The sequence below is a fragment of the Chelmon rostratus genome, chromosome 18 (assembly GCF_017976325.1).
Source record: "Chelmon rostratus isolate fCheRos1 chromosome 18, fCheRos1.pri, whole genome shotgun sequence".
Lineage (NCBI taxonomy): Eukaryota > Metazoa > Chordata > Actinopteri > Chaetodontiformes > Chaetodontidae > Chelmon > Chelmon rostratus.
In genome coordinates this window covers 20,824,654-20,844,579 of record NC_055675.1, presented here as the reverse complement: position 1 = coordinate 20,844,579, position 19,926 = coordinate 20,824,654, and the positions used below count along the sequence as shown (strand labels likewise).

Below are 19,926 nucleotides of genomic sequence, written 5' to 3'. Positions count from 1 at the left end.
CATCTACCTCTCACCTCTGTTTAGTTTGCAGAGTTCGACCAGATCATGAAGTCGGACCCGGACCACCTGGCAGAGCTGGTGAAGAAGGTGAACAAGTGGCTCATCCAGAGCCGCTGGAAGAAGGTCCAGTGGTGCGCTCTGTCCGTCATCAAACGTAAGCAGCGTCCGTTCTGCTCTGCATGTTGACACAGATGGTTCAGTTCATAAAAGCTGAAGAACTTTCCTCATAATAAAAATTAATGTTAATGCAACACCTACAAAAGTTGATCATTTCTAATTAAAGATGATTCATTTTGTGCCTACACTTACAGCCGTCAGCCATGTTTGATTTTAGACGTTATTTCATTAAAGATGTTTGGATTAGTGTTGACCAGTAAATTATATTTTCATCAACATGCGTGATAAATACATTGCAAAAGATAAAATTCATAAAATATGACGACAAAAAAAAAAAAATTACTTACATGTGCCAGTGGGTCTGAAATAAACAACCGCCAGGTGCCAAATGTCGTTGGATTTTGGTCAGTGAATCTCAGCAGGATGTTGACCACACCGGCGAGCAAATGTTTGTACCAAAAGAGTCATTTAATAACTATGCTGAGAGTCTCTGCTGCTGTTTGGTGAGTTTTACAGGTGCACTGCTTCTGTCCTCTGCCGTCAGTGTTGAAGTTACACACACTCAACACACACACACATACACTGAGGGGCAGAGACTTCATGGTGCATTCACGTACACCTCATAAACTTTGAAATCTACATCACATTGTACGGCAAAGTGCACAGGCTTCGACAGGGATCTCATGGTGCGTTTAAGTGCAGCTTGTAAACTTAGAAATCTATACGCGAATGGCTGCGAAGATTGTTGAAAACGTTCACACAGCAAAGATCTAAGTATTTAACATGCAAGCAGACTGATTAGACTATCATCTGTTTACAAAAATGATCACCAGACGAGATATGTGGTTAATTGACTACATCATATGTTCACTTCGAGGTAATTATTTAGACAAGTTGTTGCGTTATTGGAGAAAACAGACAGTCACAGACGCCACGCTGAATTTAGTTTGCTAATCACAACCTTTTACCCAACAGAATCTGCATGTGTTTGGTTTCAGGTTAGATATTGAACAGCTGGACTCATATCAGTTGTGGTCTGATACAGAGGCCATACAAAGAAGAGCTCATGATCAGACCTCCACGTAGACCAGAAGATTTCCGTATGAATGAGAGAATGAGGCAGCCATCATTACGTGGTTCCCAGAAATGCCAGCATAAGTTATACAGACTCAGTTATGCTGATGATTTCTTGTGTAAAACTGGGTGACTTCAGCACTACATGGAGCGTAGAGTAACTTTTGCTTCTCTGTCTATCACAGCCTTCACTTTCAGTACATTCACTACTTATCGTTCTCAGTTTTATGCATGCCGGCGTGTTTGAAATCCGATCGTGCAAACAAGAGATGGATCAGTATGCACAGATGGCTCACAAAAATACCCAAGGGCCTTGCGGACGGAGCGGAGTACAACAGCAAAACAAACCATGGGCGGTGTATCTGCAGCAGAGAGACTGTGCTGTGCAGCAGAGACTCGCTGCTGTTAATAATGTGGAGCTGAGCTCCTGGAGGAGTGGTATATCTGTCTGCTTTCTTGTGTTTATCACTGCAGTGTCTGAGGAGAGTTCATGTCAGTCACTGCAGGCTGCTATCATAACACTTCTCTCTGTCTCTGTTTGTGTCTGGCCCGGTCTGTCTTAATCTCTAGTAGTATCTGCCTTTACATCTTGTTTTTCTTCCTCATCATGTCACTCTATCTCTGCCTCCATCTCTCTATCTGTCCTTATCTCCGTCTCCCACTCTTTGTTCTCTGTGCCGATCAAATAGAAAATGAGCTTTATTGGCAGGAACCTACCAGAAGCGAGTGTTGCCAAAGCATATCGTCATATCCCATTAAAAATGAATGCATTTGTCCAATCCACAGGGTTTATAAAGTTACAGCGACAGCAGATGTAAAGACAGTGCTCGAAAGTGCTTATTGGATTTTTAAAGTATATTCAGTTAAACTAATCTGTTCGGAAAATGCAAAGTTATTAATTCGCTTCTGTTATTGATGGTGTACAAGTTAAATATTCTGAGGTTATAACAAGATGAAATGAATTTGGCAGCATGTGGTGATGTTATCGATCTCTGTCTCTGTTTATCTTTCACCCTTCATCTCCTCAGCTCTCCCTCTTTTTTTCTCTCACCCTTTAATTTTCTCAGTTCAATTCGACTTGAACTTGCTTCATTGGCACAACAGAAAAAGAAAAATCTATGTTGCCAGACAAGGAGTTAGAAATAATGTATTTTATTTAAAGAAGTCAAGAAATTCTGCGAACATAGCAGAACATAAACCGTTTTAGCGATGAAAGCACGTCACTATATTCATGCAGATTAAATCAGTGCACAAGAGCGCAGAACATCAAGAGGAAGGCCAGGTCAGGCCTATACCCATGGGGCCTGGCCTGGTTTAGCCTGGCTAAGGCTGTTTGTTAAACCTCCTATTATCAGCAATTATCAACAACTTTCAATTGCTGGCAATAAAGAAGTACCAATAGTGCTTCTGGTTTCTCCTACCCCCACTGGTGCTCTAACAGGATTTTAAAAGGGAACAAATTAGGGATGTTCCTCACTAATTTCCCAGACGATGAGACAGGAGTTTAAACTGAGACTAGTCGACAAGTCTGAAAGTAAGACTCAGAAAACAGGTAAAATTCAGCACAGAGATGTTAGTTAGATGAGCATCACTTGGCAGAGGTGGAGGATACCAGAAGCACTAATCAGGCTAGAACTAGAAAAGTCTGGCAGAGACCTCTGATCCAAGCAGGCCATGTTCAAAGCTTCCAATACCTGCCATTACCTGCTGCTTGTAACACCCGAATTTCCCCAGCTGGGGATCAATACAGTCTTATCAATACTGACTCCACCAAGCTGAAGACATTGGCGGAGAACCACGGTTCCAACCCTCAAAGACGAGGTAATAACAAGCCACGAGGAGACTCAAGAAGGAAAGACAGGAGCAGGAATTACCTCTGAATTCATGACAGTCCCACTTTTAATGATGCTCTCTGGGTGTCAGTGTATCTCTGTTCTTATGCTAAGCTAAGATTAGAGGTTCAATTGGTTCACCCATGGAAACAGACTCCAGATGATTGAGGATCTGTGTTCTAGTTGTGGATCAGTGGTTCAGCTCTTTACTCTTAAAGTTAAAAGGATTATATACATCTTACCCTGCCTAAAGAACACCTCAAGACCCCAAACATAGCTTGAGGATGTGGCTGTGGAAAAGAGGGACACTTCTGTAACTGTGATCAGGATAAGTGGCAGAAAATGGATGTTTGATGACATTTAAGCTGCCAGTATGCTTCAGGGCAGAACTGCTTGTCCGACGTTTCCTCCACCTCTCTGACTTTGAAGCTGGGGGGGGACTACATCTGAGAATTTCTCCAACCTCCTGAAACTGATAATCTGACATTCACACCCACTTCACGCTGTGATTGGTCGGCTGTTCAGAGGTGGGAAAGTAAGCCGGGTTTGAACGTCTCTCTCTTGCTTTTGTCACCTTGAACCACCAGGTGCAACACTATGACTGACTTCCAGGAGAGACGGTCTGAAAATCTGCAGTTATCCCTGTATTTAAACCTACTGCCTCTCCTCCCCTATGACATTTGAATAAACAGCCGTGAACACATTTGATTTCCAACGTGGCCGCACAGCATGCAGAACACGCTAGCTCTTTTCTAGCATGACCTGACTTTTCGAGGTTAGGTTTGCAGGGGCTTGACGATCTTTTCTTCCTTTCTTTCTGTCTCTTGCAGTGAAGAACAAGATTTTGTACCGGACCAGCGCCTGCATCAAGATGCAAAAGACGGTCCGGATGTGGCTCTGCAGGAAGAAGCACAAGCCTCGGTGGGTATCCCGTCTTTCTCCTTCGTCTTCCTCTGCACTCTCCTCTCCGTTCTCCTCTGCCTCCTCTCTACCTTACTTTGTCACCTCCTCTTTTAATTTCCATCCTTTCCTCCCTGCTGTCCTTATCTTTTATCCTCTTTGCTCGTGCCCATCCTCAATCTTCCTCAATTTTCAACCTCAGCTCACAGGTCTCTCCTTCCTTTCTCCTTCTCCATCCATCATTCCCTTTCCTCCATCCTCTCCTCCTTCTCTTCTCCTGCTCGTTTTCTCTCCTTCTGCTTTTCGTTCTTTCCATCCTTCCTCTTGACATTCTTCGTTCTTCTTGCTCTCTTCCTTCCTTGCCTCCTCCAGTTCCTCCCTTTCTTCCTCTTCCTCCTCTTCCCCCTCTTCTTTCTCATTATCTGCCACTTTCACAGCTCAGCAGTGTCAGTCTGGCAGATACAAACACACACACATGCACACACACACGTACACACCTGGCGACACCTCCGATATTCAAGATAAATAACAGAGCCCTGGGGGGAGGCAGGTGGGAGGAAAGATGGAGTATGCAGGTGAAGAAGGGTTTGTGTTCTCTGTAGGGGGGTTTTAGTGTGATCTGGCAACCTGCTGGTCCATGCTAATGGGCTGTGTGATTGTGTTTGGGTGTGCTGCTAATGAAGTGGAGTGTGTGATTACAGGGGGTGGGTGGAGTATTAATGACTGGGGCGGAGTTTGGGAAGAGAATGAGGTTTAAGCAACATGAGTGACAAACATGAAGTGAGCAGAAAACTGACTCGCAGCAAAAAGCAGATGTGGGACAAAATTAAAATTACATTAAAGTAAAAGCTAAATGGTTGGGGGAGCCCTGGTGTAATGTTTCTGTGATGATCATCTCTCTTGTCAGTAAAGGATTTGATTTGCTGTACATGTTATAACAGATTTGTTTGGCTTTGGGAGAATGTCAAGTCATTCCAAGTCAAAAGCTCGCCATGTGACTCATGTTCGCAGGACTGTACAAAGATGCAAAGTCAATGATCCCATTTACAATCATGTTCCTCAGTGATATGTGCAAGGCAAGGCTCATGTTACAGATGGAAGCCGTCTGTTAGCCTTTGTGCTAGCGTGCTAGCTGTACACTGTACACCTTTATCTTGTAGATCACCATCGGCTTTGGGTTCGACTGAGTGCTATTTTATAAGTTTCTATAGCAATTTGAGCGTCAGATTATTTAAAATTGTTTTTATTGTGTCTCAGTTTCTCAGATTCTTCTCCTTTAAGGGATTTTAAACAGAGTTTTGGAAGCTTTGCTGGACCAGCATAAAAAAAAAATAAAATAGATGCATTTAACAGTAGAACTGTAATTGATTTCAGTTCAGCTTCACCTCCTTGCAAGCTGCATGTATGAAGGAAACCTCATACATACATGAAACCTCCTTAAACACTAAAGATCAAAAAAGTCGACCATGATGAAGGTTACCAGCTGAATAGGCTGGAGACTGACCACATGGCCACAGTGCACTAAACTACTGGAGGTCAACAAAAACAAGATTTTCCAGAAATGTTGAGTCACTCCTCAATGTTTAATTTTGGGGGCAGTTGTGTTGTCTGCTGCTCCACTGACTGCTGATTTACAGTGTGAGTGAAAACACAAGCCAGATGCCTTCAGGTGCCTCTGCCCATCATGTTACCTTCGCCTTGCACATCGTGGGAGTCCCTTGAGAGCCTCCCCGAAATCACATCTTCTGGGGTGCAAAATAGGCTTATCTTCCACATCTAGAACAGAAAACAACTCTCAAACATGTCAGTTTTTGACATATTCTGCAGACTAACAGATCTGATTTTTATATAGCTGCGCTGTCTCATCACATAAAAAAATCTAGACAGCTCATCATTTATGCACATTTCCCCCCAAAAGTCAGTCTGACATATTCATGTCTTTGGAAACTTAAAGATCATGAATAGAATTCAGAAAAATGTTCCTTCCTTGCTGCTCAACATCATTTTATACTGAGAGTAAAGGGCCACACCAGCAATTTTGTGCATCAAGGTCAGTTTAGCAGTCATGAAGAGCTACACTGCCTGTGAACAGTGTTTTATAAATCTTCTTTGGCTCTGGAGGGAGCTTTAAGATGTCTGAAAAAAATCTTGGTTTGGCCTTTGAGAGTACACATTTCTAACAGAAAGCCTGTTTTAGAAACCAGACTCAAGCCTGAGAAAGTAGGTGTTTACCAGAAGGGATCTCATAGAGTTTGAACTGGATTCCCTACTGATTCCAGTAGTTTAAGTTTCTCATAGTTGAAGCACCTCTACAGCTGAACATTAACATGAAACTCTCCTGGTTGAATCATTGGTGCAGCTGAGTTAGAAAACTATCTGGTCCTTCAATTAAAAAGTTAACTTCCAAGTGCATTTCATCAAGAAACATCCACCTTTGCTGCCAATGATGGCTGAACTGTAGAGATTTCACTGTTGAGAAAACCACATCTTGACCTAATGCAATTCTAGCAACTATGTCGCATGTTTTGGTCATGAAGCATTTGAGAAATGCATTTTGGGAAACGTAGGATTCAGTATTTGCATCCTGGGACTGAAACTCAGGATAACTCGATCACTCCTTTAAACGTTAAACCGCGCGTGTTGTTTTTACTAACTTTTGTTTGTTTGTTCTTTAGGATCGACGGGTTAGTCAAGGTGCGAAGCCTAAAGACGAGGATGGGCCGCTTCAACGAGGTGGTGGCTGGGCTGAAGGAGGGCAAGCAGGAGATGAGCAAGCAAGTCCATGATCTGGAGGCCGCCATTGATTCCCTGATGGTCAAAATCAAGGTGGGTGAGACGGACAGTTTGACATTTACCTCTTCTGGCTACGTATGTGTTATTAAAGCCCCTGTAGTCTAATATGAATTGTGTAAAAAGCCTAAATTCCTCCATATCCTTTAGTGAAAGCCCTTTGTTGTGCTGTCTGCGCTGATAGACACATACATGACGAAGAGCTTTGTTTCAAAAATAGGATATCCACCGTTTGGACAAAAGTGCCAGCTACCCTCAGTAAATGATGGACAGCATGAATGAAGAAATGAATGAATGAATGATAAAGTCCAGGTTGTTTTCCAGTTTATATACTGTTCATGTGTTTAGATAAAGAGATGAAAGATTTCCGACATTATGCGCGCCTGATTCCCAGATATTTACGCAAACTGATGGATTGCCGAGACTCTTGACTTCTCATTATCATAATGGTATTTGCTGTTGGACTGGATTAAAGTGTGTGCTTTCTCTGACTTTAAGGCCGCCTACTTTTCAGATAGTCTTGTCTATGAATGTCATGAATCTTTAATATCCTAGAGTAGATTTTTTTTTTGCTAAATTTTCATAATTTAGCATTGCTGTCTTCTTTATCTACCCCTCATTTTATTACCGGAGAGGAGTCCGTGAGGTTTGAGTGTGACAGTTGCTTGCCGCAGTAAATGTTGGTATTAGAAGGACAACCGCTGGTCGAGGGACTCGGCACTGGGATGCTGCTGTCACATAAACCCCCCCCACCCTGTAGCTTTTTGGTAGAGTGACTGGCAGTCGGAGGAAAAAGGTTGCAGTGACAACAGATGCGTATGAATATTCATCTGCTGTGAGATGGCAACACGTTTCCCTCCTTAGGTTTCCATCGCTGTCTTTTGTGTTTGCGTTAGCCATCGGGTCGCTCTGATGACACCTGAATATAGAGTGACAGTAAACTGTAAGATTCTTGATGCTCTTGTAGGATTTTTTTTTCCTGGTAGAGACCGACTGAGATGTTACAGTCTGAGGCTTCAGCATTTGTAGCTCTGACACATACACATAATCAATAGAGAAGAACATCCTCAATGATGGCTGTATTTTAAGCTGAGCGTCTGACTATAGATTCTGACATCTTTACTTTGAGGCAATGTGCACAGGAAAGGAACTTGCTGAGAGAGATTCACTTGTTCTCTTTTTTTGCCGGGGTGTTGCTAAATCGTAATGGTTGGTAGGTGGTTGCCAAGGTGTGTGTAGGTGGTTGCTATGAGGTATCTGCAAGAAAGATAGACACAATACAAAATGTAGGTGATGTGTCTCACAACTTGTCTAAAACATGTTGCTGCATCTAATTCATTCAAAATTAATGAAGTTGATGAGGTCGAACATTAAATATACTCTCTTTGCACTGATTTCAATTGAGTATATGTCCAAAAGGATTAGCAAGTTATCACATTCTGTTTTATTTATGTTTTGCACAGCGTCCCAAGTTTTTGGAATCAGTGTTGTACACTATGATCATTGAATCACTGGCTGAGCTGAATCAGGCAGATTCTGATGCTGTCAGGGTTGCAGCAAAATTGTATTTTTATAATTGATTAATCTGCAGATAATTTCTGGGATTAATCATCATCCTTATCATCATCACTGGGTCTATACAATGTCAGGAAATAGTGAAAAATGCTCATCTGAATTTCCCAGAGTAGAAGGTGATGTTCTCAAATGTCTGACAAGTCCAAAATCATCAAAAATAAAGAAAACCAGCATGGAACCAGTGAAGTTAGGAATTAAAAAAAAAAACTTACACAATGAATTATTCGGAATAGTTTCCTATTAGTTTTCTGCTGATTGACAGATCTATTCAGCTCTAGTCTATTCAGTTTTGGCCCTACATCGTAAGGGATCAGTGTATTGGTAGGTTGCGGCCTCGCTGCTATGGCGCTGAAGTTGTGAGGCTTTTTTGAAGGAGGACGGGAGATCATCATCAGTCACTTTAGAGCAGGACATTATCAAGTATGAGATATTATAGTAGTGTGAATCACCCTTAAATCACAGTCGCTGCAGCCCAGAATATGAAAACCGTTCGGTAAATGAGCCTGACGTAAACTGAGAGAATGAGATGGAGACTGCTTTGTCAGAGAGGCTGATTGACTCCGTCTGTCCATCTGTTGGATGCATTACCAGCAGAACGAATGAGAGGCAGAAATATTCACATGTATTCTTAAGGCTGTTTATGTCTGTTTCATTATTCCTGCAAAAAACAAGCAGAATTGAGTCGTCCACAGAGGTTGTTGATGCGGTTCTTTTTTTCTTGGTTCTTCTTATGAAAGCACACTTCTCTGATCTAGGAAAAATGGTGATAAGTGACACATGAAATATAAATCCAACCTGTACAAGCTGGAGAGAACTGACAGAATACAGAGCCTGAGCAGGACCGAATCTGTGAGGTCACGGTCGGATAAACCTTGGAGTTCATAAGGTCACTGAATCTTGTTTAAGAACACTGGACTCCAGACAATAGAAGGCTTGCATTGCGGTCTTGGTGCATTATAGGAATGCTGCAAATTCTCATGAAAAGAAAAAATTTGAAACAGGTGAAATTACTTGTGGCCAAGAGAAATACAGGTCTGTCCCAAATAAAGGCCTCTCTGCCAATAATCCTCCTGATTCAGCTCATTTTTTAACCTTTCAAATAAACTCCTGCAGCCCAGAAACATCATGAGTTGATTCTGATCTTGTGTCTGTCAGAACACCAACATGAAGCGGCTCGATATCGACCACGAGTACCAGGCCCTGGTGGTCCGGTCGGAGCAGCTGCTGACCTCCATGCAGAACAAGAAAAAGGAGGAGGAGGAGCGCGAGCGGCTGCGACGCATCCAGGAGGACATGGAGAGGGAGAAGAAGAGGAGGGAGGAGGAGGAGCAACGACGCAAGCAGGAGGAGGAGGACAGGCGACTGTAAGTGGGAGGGGGTTCAGGTTGGAGGACTTTTACAGTTCGGCCTCTTAACTGAGGCGCAGATGAGACATTTTTGTTTTGCTGCAGCCAAAAATTAAGAGGCACTTGTTAAAGTTGGCGTGTTTCAACCCAGCAATATCCACTTTTCAGTGAAAAATGCTGTCGACTCATTTTTAAAGTTGCCAGTAGGGATTTACGTAATGAGATCGCTGCTCCTAAAGGATTTATTTTTATAGACGTTAAAGAGTGTTATCAGGCTGGGTTGTTGCTTTCTACATTTTCTGTATTTAGCTGACACTCTTGTCCAGGGTGATTTACAACGAGTACAGCAGTAGAATAAGCTTCAGTTCCCCCGTGTCCATCATTACAGGACAACAATAGCAACATATTAAGGATCACAAGCTTCAGACTTAAGAGAAAAAGTTTAGCAAAACCATGCATGCGGGGTGAAAAGGCCTGATGTAAAGATGTCAGGTCACTTTTAAATGATGTAAATTTGGCATGGCGGTGTCAAGGAATTTTATTAACTAATTCAATTCGGGATTTGCTGGAGCTCGTTGCTCGTCTGATGGTGAAGCATGCAGCCCAAATCTCAAATTAATTCAGCTCTGAGCAGTTTGCGGTCCTTCACATTTCTGTCAAGGAGGGCCGATTCCTTCAGTCGTTAGTGTCTTGTCCGTATTTTAACTGTTAACACAGTGATTTAGATTAGACTTAAGGCAAAGGGATAAGACTTGTTTCAAACAGGAACACTTTGTAAGACTGCTGTCGGTTTGCATTGTGTTTTTATTTAGCTTTACGCAGCAGATCAGCCTTTTGGAATCAGAGTTGCACATCCTACAAAAATGATAAAGGCTGCAGAAATATGGAGAAATGGTGCAAATGTTCCTGCTTCAGTTTCTGTATTCTGTCTTTGTTCAGTCTACAAGGCCTTTTCTCAGGTAACCAGCTATCCTTGACGTGTCCCCCTCTATTTCCTAAATGACACCATGTAAGTGGCCGGTGAGCCTTTGAATCCATCACGCTCTGCACGCGGTTACACAGAAAATTTCATTTTCTGCCTAGATTGTGGCAGGCATATTCTTTTCTCATGTTTGACCCCCGCAATCCTCCCCTCCTTCAGTGGCATGGAAAGCCTTTTAGGAGGACTGATGGGGGCCATTGTGTTCGTCACAAACCACTACCCGCTAATATAAGACATTAGAGACGACAGCCCAAATTTTATGATCCACTTTCCCTTTCCTTTACCTTCCTCCTCTGGCAAGTCATGAATTTCCAAGATTCACCTGAAGGTCACAGACTGAAGGTCATGAAAGCAGTGTGTGTTGGCAGTCTGAACTGTGTTAGAAGACCCTGATAAAGTCACTGACCCTGTAATTCCTTGTTTTATAGGATTCCCATTTAATCATACATCCAGTGCAGCTGTAATCCAAACATTATTTATAGTGGTGTGTTAAAGCCTGCCTGTGGATGGAAGTTTCTCCCAACAGGCTCTACTTGTGATGCCTTAAACGCCCTAAACACTGTGACCCCAGAGACGGTGTTTTCTTTCTTGTTGGGCTGATGTTTCTATTCAGAGCACTTTGCAGAGTGTGAAGCAGCAGAATAACCTTCAATTCCTGGATGACCAGAGAGTACAAGCAGTCAGTTGTAAGACGTGCAGCTGTCAGCGCTGTGGAGCTCCTTTGTGAGCGCACGACCAAAATAAAAAGGCAAAGAGCAAGAAAATAAATAACAGTTTAGGAGGAACTGAAACAGACACAGGAAGATATTTCTTTTTTGTTTGATTTAGCAACAAATCCATCAAAGTAAAATTATTTGTAGGTTTGGTGCCTGACAGGAAATTACTCAAATTACAGTTTTTGGATAGTTGATTAATCGTTTGGTACTTTTCAAGCAAAAATGCTAAATGTTCTTTTAACTAAGCTTCTAAATAGCCACATTTTCTGTTTTTATCTGTCTTGTGTGATAATAAGCTGAATATCCTCAGGGTTTAGACTAAAACAAGCAATTTAACGGCATCACCTTGGACCTCAGTAAATGATGATGGACTTTTTTTTCTCTCTCTCTTTAAACGATTCATCAAATCATGAAAATAATTGGCTAATTAACTGTACTGAAAATAATCATGAGGAGCAGCCCTGCACTAGATAGTGCTGCATACAGTTAATATTAGAGCTGATGTGCAGAATTTTCACGCAGCTCTGCAGCTCAGTGGAGCTTTTCAGCCTCTTTTAACTCATCGTTTTGGTTTGTACATTTATTTGGTTGAGATGCTTTAAATTTAGAGTCTTACACTCTTCAGTCAGAGAAGAAGAAGATGGCTGAAGAGCCAGTATATTCTCCCCACTAATATATCTCTATTCCTCTCACTCTGTTTCTATCCCTACATCTTTGTCTCCATCCCCTTTCTATCTCATTATTTCTCTCCCTCCCTTCATCTGTCTGTCTGTTTGCATCTCTTCTGTCTTTCACTTTATTATCCTCCACTGCCCCATTACACATCTCCATTGTTTCACTCCTCATTGTTCCTGTCTCTCTACATCTTGATCAATGTCTCTTTGCTTTTCCATCTTTCTGCTCACATTTGTCCTCTTCTCTTCTCTTTTCTCTCTCAGGAAAGCAGAGATGGAGCTGAAGAGGAAGCAGGAAGAGGAGGAGAGGAAGAGGAGAGAGGAGGAGGAGAAGAGGATTCAGGTGGGTGATGGGTCTGTCGCTGCAGGCGTCCTGCACACTGGAGCTGGCCTCTGCTGTTTTAAACCGGTAGCTGTTTGCAGCTGGTTCACTGGATGGGTTTCTAACACTCAGTTTAGCACAAAGGTGCAAAATAGCGCAAACTGAAGGCGACTTGCTGGTCTTTAGATTAAAAGTTAAATTTACTGCAATTTGTTGGGAAAACACAAATATACTTTCATTTAAAACGGCATAAGATGCACCCCTCTGCACTTCCATTCACAGCGTGGAAAGGTTTGCTCTTCATTATTTCCAAAAAGTGGTGTCAGGTGTGTGCAGCCAAGCCACATCACACAGAGAAAAGGCTTGAAAAAGTGAAAGAGGCTTATCAGATGAAATTATAAATGTATTTATTGTAAAAGAATTCAAAATAATAAATACAGACTCTGTTAAAGTCTCGAGAGCAGTGGGTTTTCAAAGTTTGACAAAATTGAGATCGAAATGAACATGATTAATACCATTTTCCAAGACTGAATTTACAACAATACATAAAAGTTAAAAATATAAATAAATAAATTCCAGGTATACAAAATAATGCAAAAACAATGATTAAAACTTAAAAACTAAGGCTAAAACATGAATTAAAAGCCAGATTAAAAAGATTTTAGGTGTTTAATTTCCTCATAAATTCATTCCAGAGAAAGCTCATCGTGCTGATGTCCAGAGTTTAGAGGCTTAAGACAGAAGGAGAGATCTCTTCCTGCACAAACATTCATAAATTAGGTGTCAGTTATAGATGAAGTACATATCAGTTTCCCTTATAGAGCAGGTTTGATTAAACTTGAGCTCTGTTTGTTGGACTTTGTGATCAGTGACTTTGCAGTTATTCCACAGTATAATGAAATCTGCTGTGATCACAGGCGCCATCATCACTTTCTGACTCAACACCGTGTGAAACTCTCACCTAAACTCAAACACCTCACTGTGCAGATGAATTACTGCCTCCATTGCTCATGACAGGGGGCAAGTTTTAATCTGAATATTAAAGAAGAACAGTAAGTAACAGTTTGTCTGCATCACAAAGCGATTCTTGTCGTATTATGAGCTGAATATTCCTGCAGGTGTTACTCATCACTGCACATGTGCAGATAACAAGTGGTGTAAAGGTACATTTACTCAAGTACTTTGTGTTTCAGAGGTATATATTGGCTGTTTTGGAGCTCATCATTGAACCATGATGGCTGTTTTACAGTGTTTAAACCTGGAGTCTGTAGCTGTGTAGCAGAACACAGAACATTTACTACTATCAGATCCTGACCGAAGCTGCAGCTGCTGTGCGTTACTGCGCTCATCTCGCTGTCAGTGGAAAGACGGACGTATGGTTTCAGCTGCAGGTGTTTAAACTCAAAGGAAAGAATGTGACACACAGCCGGCCGTGGACAACAAACACAACAACAGCGCTGATGTTTCTGCAAAATCTGCACTCAGACATTGATCTAACAGATCTCCAGATTATGTCGTGGATGCGGTACTAAAAGTAAAAGAAGAGAAATACATGATAGTTTGTGATGTTGGTGCCGTGTGTGCGCCTCTGCTGAGTTAACCCACACAAACAGTTTTCATTATGGACCAGTCTCTGTGCTGAAAGGTGGAGAAAAGCTCCGGAGACGACTCCACTCACTGTAAAAATAACTTCACGGATCTTATAATAGCCACATCCGCGGCCTGTGCTGTGGCTCTTGTTATGCAGCACTGTATTCTCACCTTTCCTCTGATGCTCCATGATAAGTTCTGCTCTGTGACATTAAAATATCAGTCCTGAGGAACAGCAGAGGCCTGCAGGACCTACAGGTCGAACCCAAAGCTTTAGCAGTGCACCAGAAGACGTGTGAACAATACATTTCCAGTGCTTTTAGAGTCGGTTTAACTCAGAGTCCGATGTCGTGTCAATTATAAATATTAGGGGGACAAATTTCCATGTTTCATATATTTGGGGAGACGTGACCCCCCGTCCCCTGTGGTGATTATTGTTAATTAAACCTCCTGACAGTATATAAAAGGAGTAAAATGAGCTCTATCTCAGTCGGCTGCTATATCAAAAAGCTGCTTGCGTGTTAATGCATCAATGACGATAATTCAGTAGTATAACATCTAAAAATGTGGCTCTGGCAGAGCCCATTTTGGCATCAGGCTTTTACTTTTATACTTTAAGTACACTTCGTCAGGTTTGCGATGCAGAACTTTTACTTGTAATGGAGTATTTAAACTGAGTTATTGCTTAAGTAAAAAGTCTGAATACTTCCTCCAGCACTGCAGGACACATTAGTCCAGTTTAAACACAGTGTGAGAAGCCTTCAGAGGGACTTCGGGTCACTGTACGCCGTAAATGATGTGAATGAAAACAGAACGACTGTTGTGGTTTTCTGTGCGTTTGTGCTCCCGTACTCACAGATTCGTCTTTGCAGGCCGACGGACTCAAAGCCCTGAAATCCTCCTGCGCAGCTCTGCTTTTCTCTAATCCATGTGCAGGCAGGAACATGGCCACACTTTATCTCTCTCCATCACACACTCTAATGGGCCTCTGTGTCTCTGTGTGAGCGTCTGAGTGCTCTGCTGTTTGAAGCGAAGACGTTTGCTGCATCAGGACTATGAGTCTGGATCCAGGTGGAGGTAGTTAGGGAGGTTATTAGTAAACGGGGTGATTTTGGACACAGTCAGTGTGTCCTGCGGATTAGAGTAAGAGGAACTCTGTTTCTGGTTTGTGGTGGAGGCAGAAATCTCAGAGACACATATCTGAAAACCTGATCAACTAAAACCAAAACTGTCTGCATGGAACCATGCGAAGTTATCCTTCACACACATGACTGTCTTCATGTGCATCAATTTTCTGTTGCTACTGTTTGGATTATTATGCAAACGTGGCTTTTGGCTTGTATGAAATCGGCCTGCACCTTCGTAGCTGTACAGCGGGTGCATCAGTCATGCTGTTTACAGACATATTGCTTTGTGCGTGTGTGTGACAGAGAGATAACATGTTTTACGGTTCACTGGGTTTTATGTTTATCATCCGGCCTGTCTCCGTCTGGCACATCTGTTGCCGTGGCGCCTGGTTCCTGTGCTTCCCCAGAGCGTCGACCCGGCCCAGATCAAGTGCAGATTTTAGTGGCGAGCGCCGGCCGTTCAGATCAAAGCCGCTGGCCGGGGGCCCGGAGCCCCGGGCTGGGTTACCCACAAATCTGCTGCACTTCCACCAGCTCCGGGTTGTTGGGCTTCTCGGCACGTTCGCTCTTCTAAATATTCATGACTCCCTCTGCAGAACCTGGCAGGGCTCAGGATTTAAGGAGATGAGGTGACATCAGTCACACGGAGAAATGCGGGAACTTCATTTCTCTCTTTATCCACACGTTCACAGTTATGATCCGAAATACGATGCGAGTCATTTGGAAGTGACGTTTACTGTCATTAAATGATCGCCACTGTCAAAGCAAAGTTCATATCCATAACTTTATGGACTTTTATTATAAACCGGTGCAACAAAGACATGATGCAGCAGCTGCATTAGCCGATCCATCAGGGTGATCCATGATGGTAATACCGTCAGTCCAGTCTCCCAAAAGTGATTTGCGAGACTGCTTAGCAGCAGCTCTCAGGTGTGTCACCCGCTCATTGCAGGTAGATCTGTGAGTCATGCAGGCGTTTCCAATGCTCGTGTGTGGGTAGAACATGTGGTGTTTTTTTTAAATGGTGAAACCAGTTCAGGTAAATATATAAATTTTATCTTATGTTGCGAATCACAGGTTTTACTGCATGTGTGAGTTAAGTCGTTTAAAGCCTTCAGAGTCTTCAGAGGGAGCTGTGTGACGTCTGATAAATGTCCTCAAGTGATGTCACTCGAGTCATTAGAAATGTTACGAATGTTGAAAAAAAAAAACAGATTTTAAAGAAGTCTGGACAGTTTTCTGAAGTGTTCCTGAGTCCATGTATTAATCTCCTTTATCCAATCATCTAACCCCTGTTCACAAAGTGGTGAACCTCGCTTGTGCCTCTTTCATACCCAATCATGATACAATCACCTGTTAACAATCCACCTGTTTACTTGTGGAATGTTCCGAACAGGTGTTTTTGGAGGTGTCTTTCCCAGTCTTTTGTTGCTCCTGTCCCAAGTTGTTTGAAACGTGTTGCTCTTTTATTCATGTTTTCCACAGCTTCACAACTCTTTTGGAATTCCAGTCGTATATGAAAAAAAAAAAAAAAAAAAAACTCAAAGGTCGTCAGATATTCCTCTGAGTTTTGAACTTCAGGTAATGAACTGAACGCCTTCAGCTCCTCGTGCCCTTCCCGAGGAGACGTTTGACTTGTGAAAGCTGTTTCATGAAGAAAGGTGGAGGCATTAATCATCCAGGTTAGCCCCGCCCTTCGCTCGGCCCTTCTTTAACGAGCAGGACAGAGCAGATGAAGTTCCCCCTCCGGCTGCAGCTCCTCAGCTGCTGGTTGTGGGAGGGTAGAAGGGTCGCGTGTTCATGCCGTTGCATCGATTTAGAGTTTTCTGCCTTCATGAATAGCAACAAGTTACTGTGTCCACTGGTGCTGCACCTCCTCACCTCTGTGTGTGCACGTATGAGCAGAATTAAATAGTCTTTGCAGTAGCAGGAGTATTTCTGCATCTGATTGTTTTCGTTATTGATTGTAGATTAAATGAAATTAGACTGCAATTAGTTTTATTGCAGTACAGTTCAGTGTTACATCTATGTGTGGAGATATTTAAATAACAGTGACATTACAGTAGCAGTAATAATAGTGAGGGGTCGTGATAATCATAATGATAATATTACCTGTTATGTCACATTAACCAGATGTTATAATAACTGAAAAATGTGTCCAAAGTGGCTTCTTCAGATTTGTTTGTTTATTGGATCAACGGTCCAAAACCAAAATATTCAATTTAGTGAGCAAAAACACACTCACATTTGAGAAGCTGAAACCAGAGAATGTTTCAGTTCTTTTGCTTCATAAATGACTGAAAAATCTATTTGATTATTGTTGATTGACAGTAAAACAGTCAACAACAACAAAGTTGGAAATATTATCCTGCGCAAACTAAACCGAATCTTACTTTTAAACAACTGCAGCGGCTGAACAGTCTCTGATTGGCGATCAGATCATAGATCCCTGACTGAAAGGATGATCAATGATGTTTTTCCCGCTGATATTACGGAGATTTTAGACTGTCAGAATTCAGATGTCATAGAGAGAATCTCGAATCTGCTCCCTGCTGTGCGTTTGGAGATGTTTCTGGTGGAGCGGCGTGTTCGCCCGCTGAGCCCCGGTAATCAGCCTGAATTTTAAATCGTTAATTAAACTGCTCAGTTCCTCGCATGCCGGCGCAAAAACTTTCCGTACGAGTAGTTAACATTACGGGGATGATTTGGCTGGTGATATTAAAGATAAGATAACACAGAAGGTTATTTTTCTGTTTGAATGTTCTAAAGAACATTTTCACGCTCTTTCATCAACGCCATGTGATTGGCTGTGTGATATTCGGTTCACCTTTGTCATCGGGGTAAAACTACAGCTCCCAGCAGTGGGTGCTTTCATTGTAGGAAGTTGTTGTCATCCACATCCATAAACCTCACCAGCGCTCTCTTCTTAAGTCATTTGTCAGCTTTGTAGTTGTGTTTTCTGCTGTTTAAAAACTTCAACAGTGTTTGCTTCCTTCTGTGCTGCTGGTTTAGCTTTCAAAGGTCTGGGGCTTATGGGAAATGATGGCAGCTAAAAAACAGAAACATTGAATACATCACATTTCAGAAGAACGGCTGTCCTGATGTAAACACATTTCTTAGAATCGGTTTCATCAGAGGGGATCTGATGTGGTTTTATTATTTTCCCTCAGTGATGCAGCAGTGGGGCCAGCCAATCACAGCCCACCGTGAAACAAAGCAGCATATTGTTGTGAAATTCAAACGAAATTCAGGGATGAAACAGTCTGTGAGGCATTTCACCTGCAGATATCTGTAGGCTCACGTCAACAGTCCCACTCCTGACAGAACAGTCAAACACACACCAATAAACACGTTGACAGCAGCACGGACGCTCCAGCTGGGCGACGAAATGTGAAACGCTTTGTGTGATGTGCGTTCAGGAGGAGATGGAGCTGCAGCTGCTGGCGGAGCGGGAGGAGGAGGCTGCTCGGCAGGCCGTCCTGGAGCAGGAGAGGAGGGACCGGGAGCTGGCGCTGAGGATCGCTCAGAGCGAGGCCGAGCTCATCCCCGAGGAGACGCTGACCGACTCGGGCCTGCGCAGGTAACGCAGCCGCCGTGTGTGTGTTCAACTGTGGACATTTTGTTTTTACTCTTCATCATGGAGGGGGTAGTAGTGAGGAAGAGGAGCATGCTACAGAACTTGCTCTTCAAGCTCGAGGAGGTCTGGGCGTCTCTGCAGCACAAAATGTGTTTAAAAAGGGACGAGACACCAGAAGCTTTTGTTACACCCAACGACCAATGAAATTATAGCAACGTGGAACATAAGAGGCTGGTGGTTCCCCTCCAGGAGCAGGAGCAGATCCTCAAACTTAATTTGGGCTCTGCTCAGGATACTAAATCCAGATTCCAGGTCTTCTTGGGGGCTGCTGGGAGTTTTGTTCATTGATTCAGCAGGTCTGTGAGACACAGTGGAAACACGAAGCAGAACCTGGTCCCAGCTCCTCTGGAGGTTTTTCAGAGTTCAGGTCATGAAAAGCTTTGTTCTGTGTTCAGTTCCTGCAGTGGAACTGAAGCTAATCAACCAGGAAGAAAGCGATTTATAATCTTGACTATGATTGTAATAATATGTCTTTCACTGTATTTTATTTAGACGAAGCTCTGAATAATGTTGAGCTTCTTTTGTTGATTATAAAAATGTTTTTTCTCAGAGTAGTGTTGAACAGGGATTATTCTGCTCAGGTATCTTATAAGACATGTAAAGAAAATTCTATTAATGCCCAGCCTTAGTCGCCTCATTTTAGTGTTGGGAAACACGACAGAAGGTTTAGGTAGGTCGACTCTCCTGCTCTCTCCATGTACCTTGTTGAACTCCCGCAGCCCGGTTTGTGTCTCTTGTTCCAGTCGGTGACAGAGCTGTGAAGGGTTCAGCGTCAGGTCTTCAGTCTGACAGGATACTGACAGGACAGAGCCTCGCTAATCAGTGAAGAGCAGTTGATGCGATGCTTTACTCAAAGTAACATTCAGATTGAAAAACACTGAATGTTTTATGATCCCGGGGCCCAAACAAACCATTGATAAAACATCACAGTCCGTCAACATGAAGGTTGAACAGTCAGATTTCCTGTTTGACATTTTGAAGATGAGGAGTTTCTGCTGGACTCTTGCAGAAACTCTTATTTAAATCCTCCTCAGACTTCTGGAGAAAGCATCTCCGCTCGATCCTGTTTAACCATTTTCTTCTTCTTTGTTTTCTTTTTTCTTCCTCCCAGTAACGGCTCCTCAGTTCCATCGTCCCCAGAGAGAGCAGCGTAAGACCCGGCGATTTAACCCTTTCATTTATTCCCCCAGTCCCACCTGCCTTTGACCTTTGAACCCATAACCGACCCCTGCATGCTGTAACAA

At 42.7% G+C, this 19,926-nt stretch overlaps 1 protein-coding gene across 4 annotated transcripts in view; it reads left to right on the top strand.

Annotated features, from left to right (window-relative positions):
- The window catches only part of myo6a (myosin VIa), a 134,091-nt gene that overhangs the window by 96,511 nt on the left and 17,654 nt on the right, over positions 1-19,926 (top strand). For 2 of the 4 annotated variants that reach the window (XM_041958168.1, XM_041958167.1), the window contains exons 23-29: positions 25-154; positions 3,854-3,944; positions 6,599-6,749; positions 9,444-9,652; positions 12,271-12,349; positions 18,465-18,625; positions 19,794-19,832. In XM_041958168.1, coding sequence (XP_041814102.1) covers positions 25-154; positions 3,854-3,944; positions 6,599-6,749; positions 9,444-9,652; positions 12,271-12,349; positions 18,465-18,625; positions 19,794-19,832 — 860 coding nt within the window. The remainder of the gene's footprint in view (positions 1-24; positions 155-3,853; positions 3,945-6,598; positions 6,750-9,443; positions 9,653-12,270; positions 12,350-18,464; positions 18,626-19,793; positions 19,833-19,926) is intronic. The other 2 variants (XM_041958170.1, XM_041958169.1) reach the window with 1 other exon arrangement.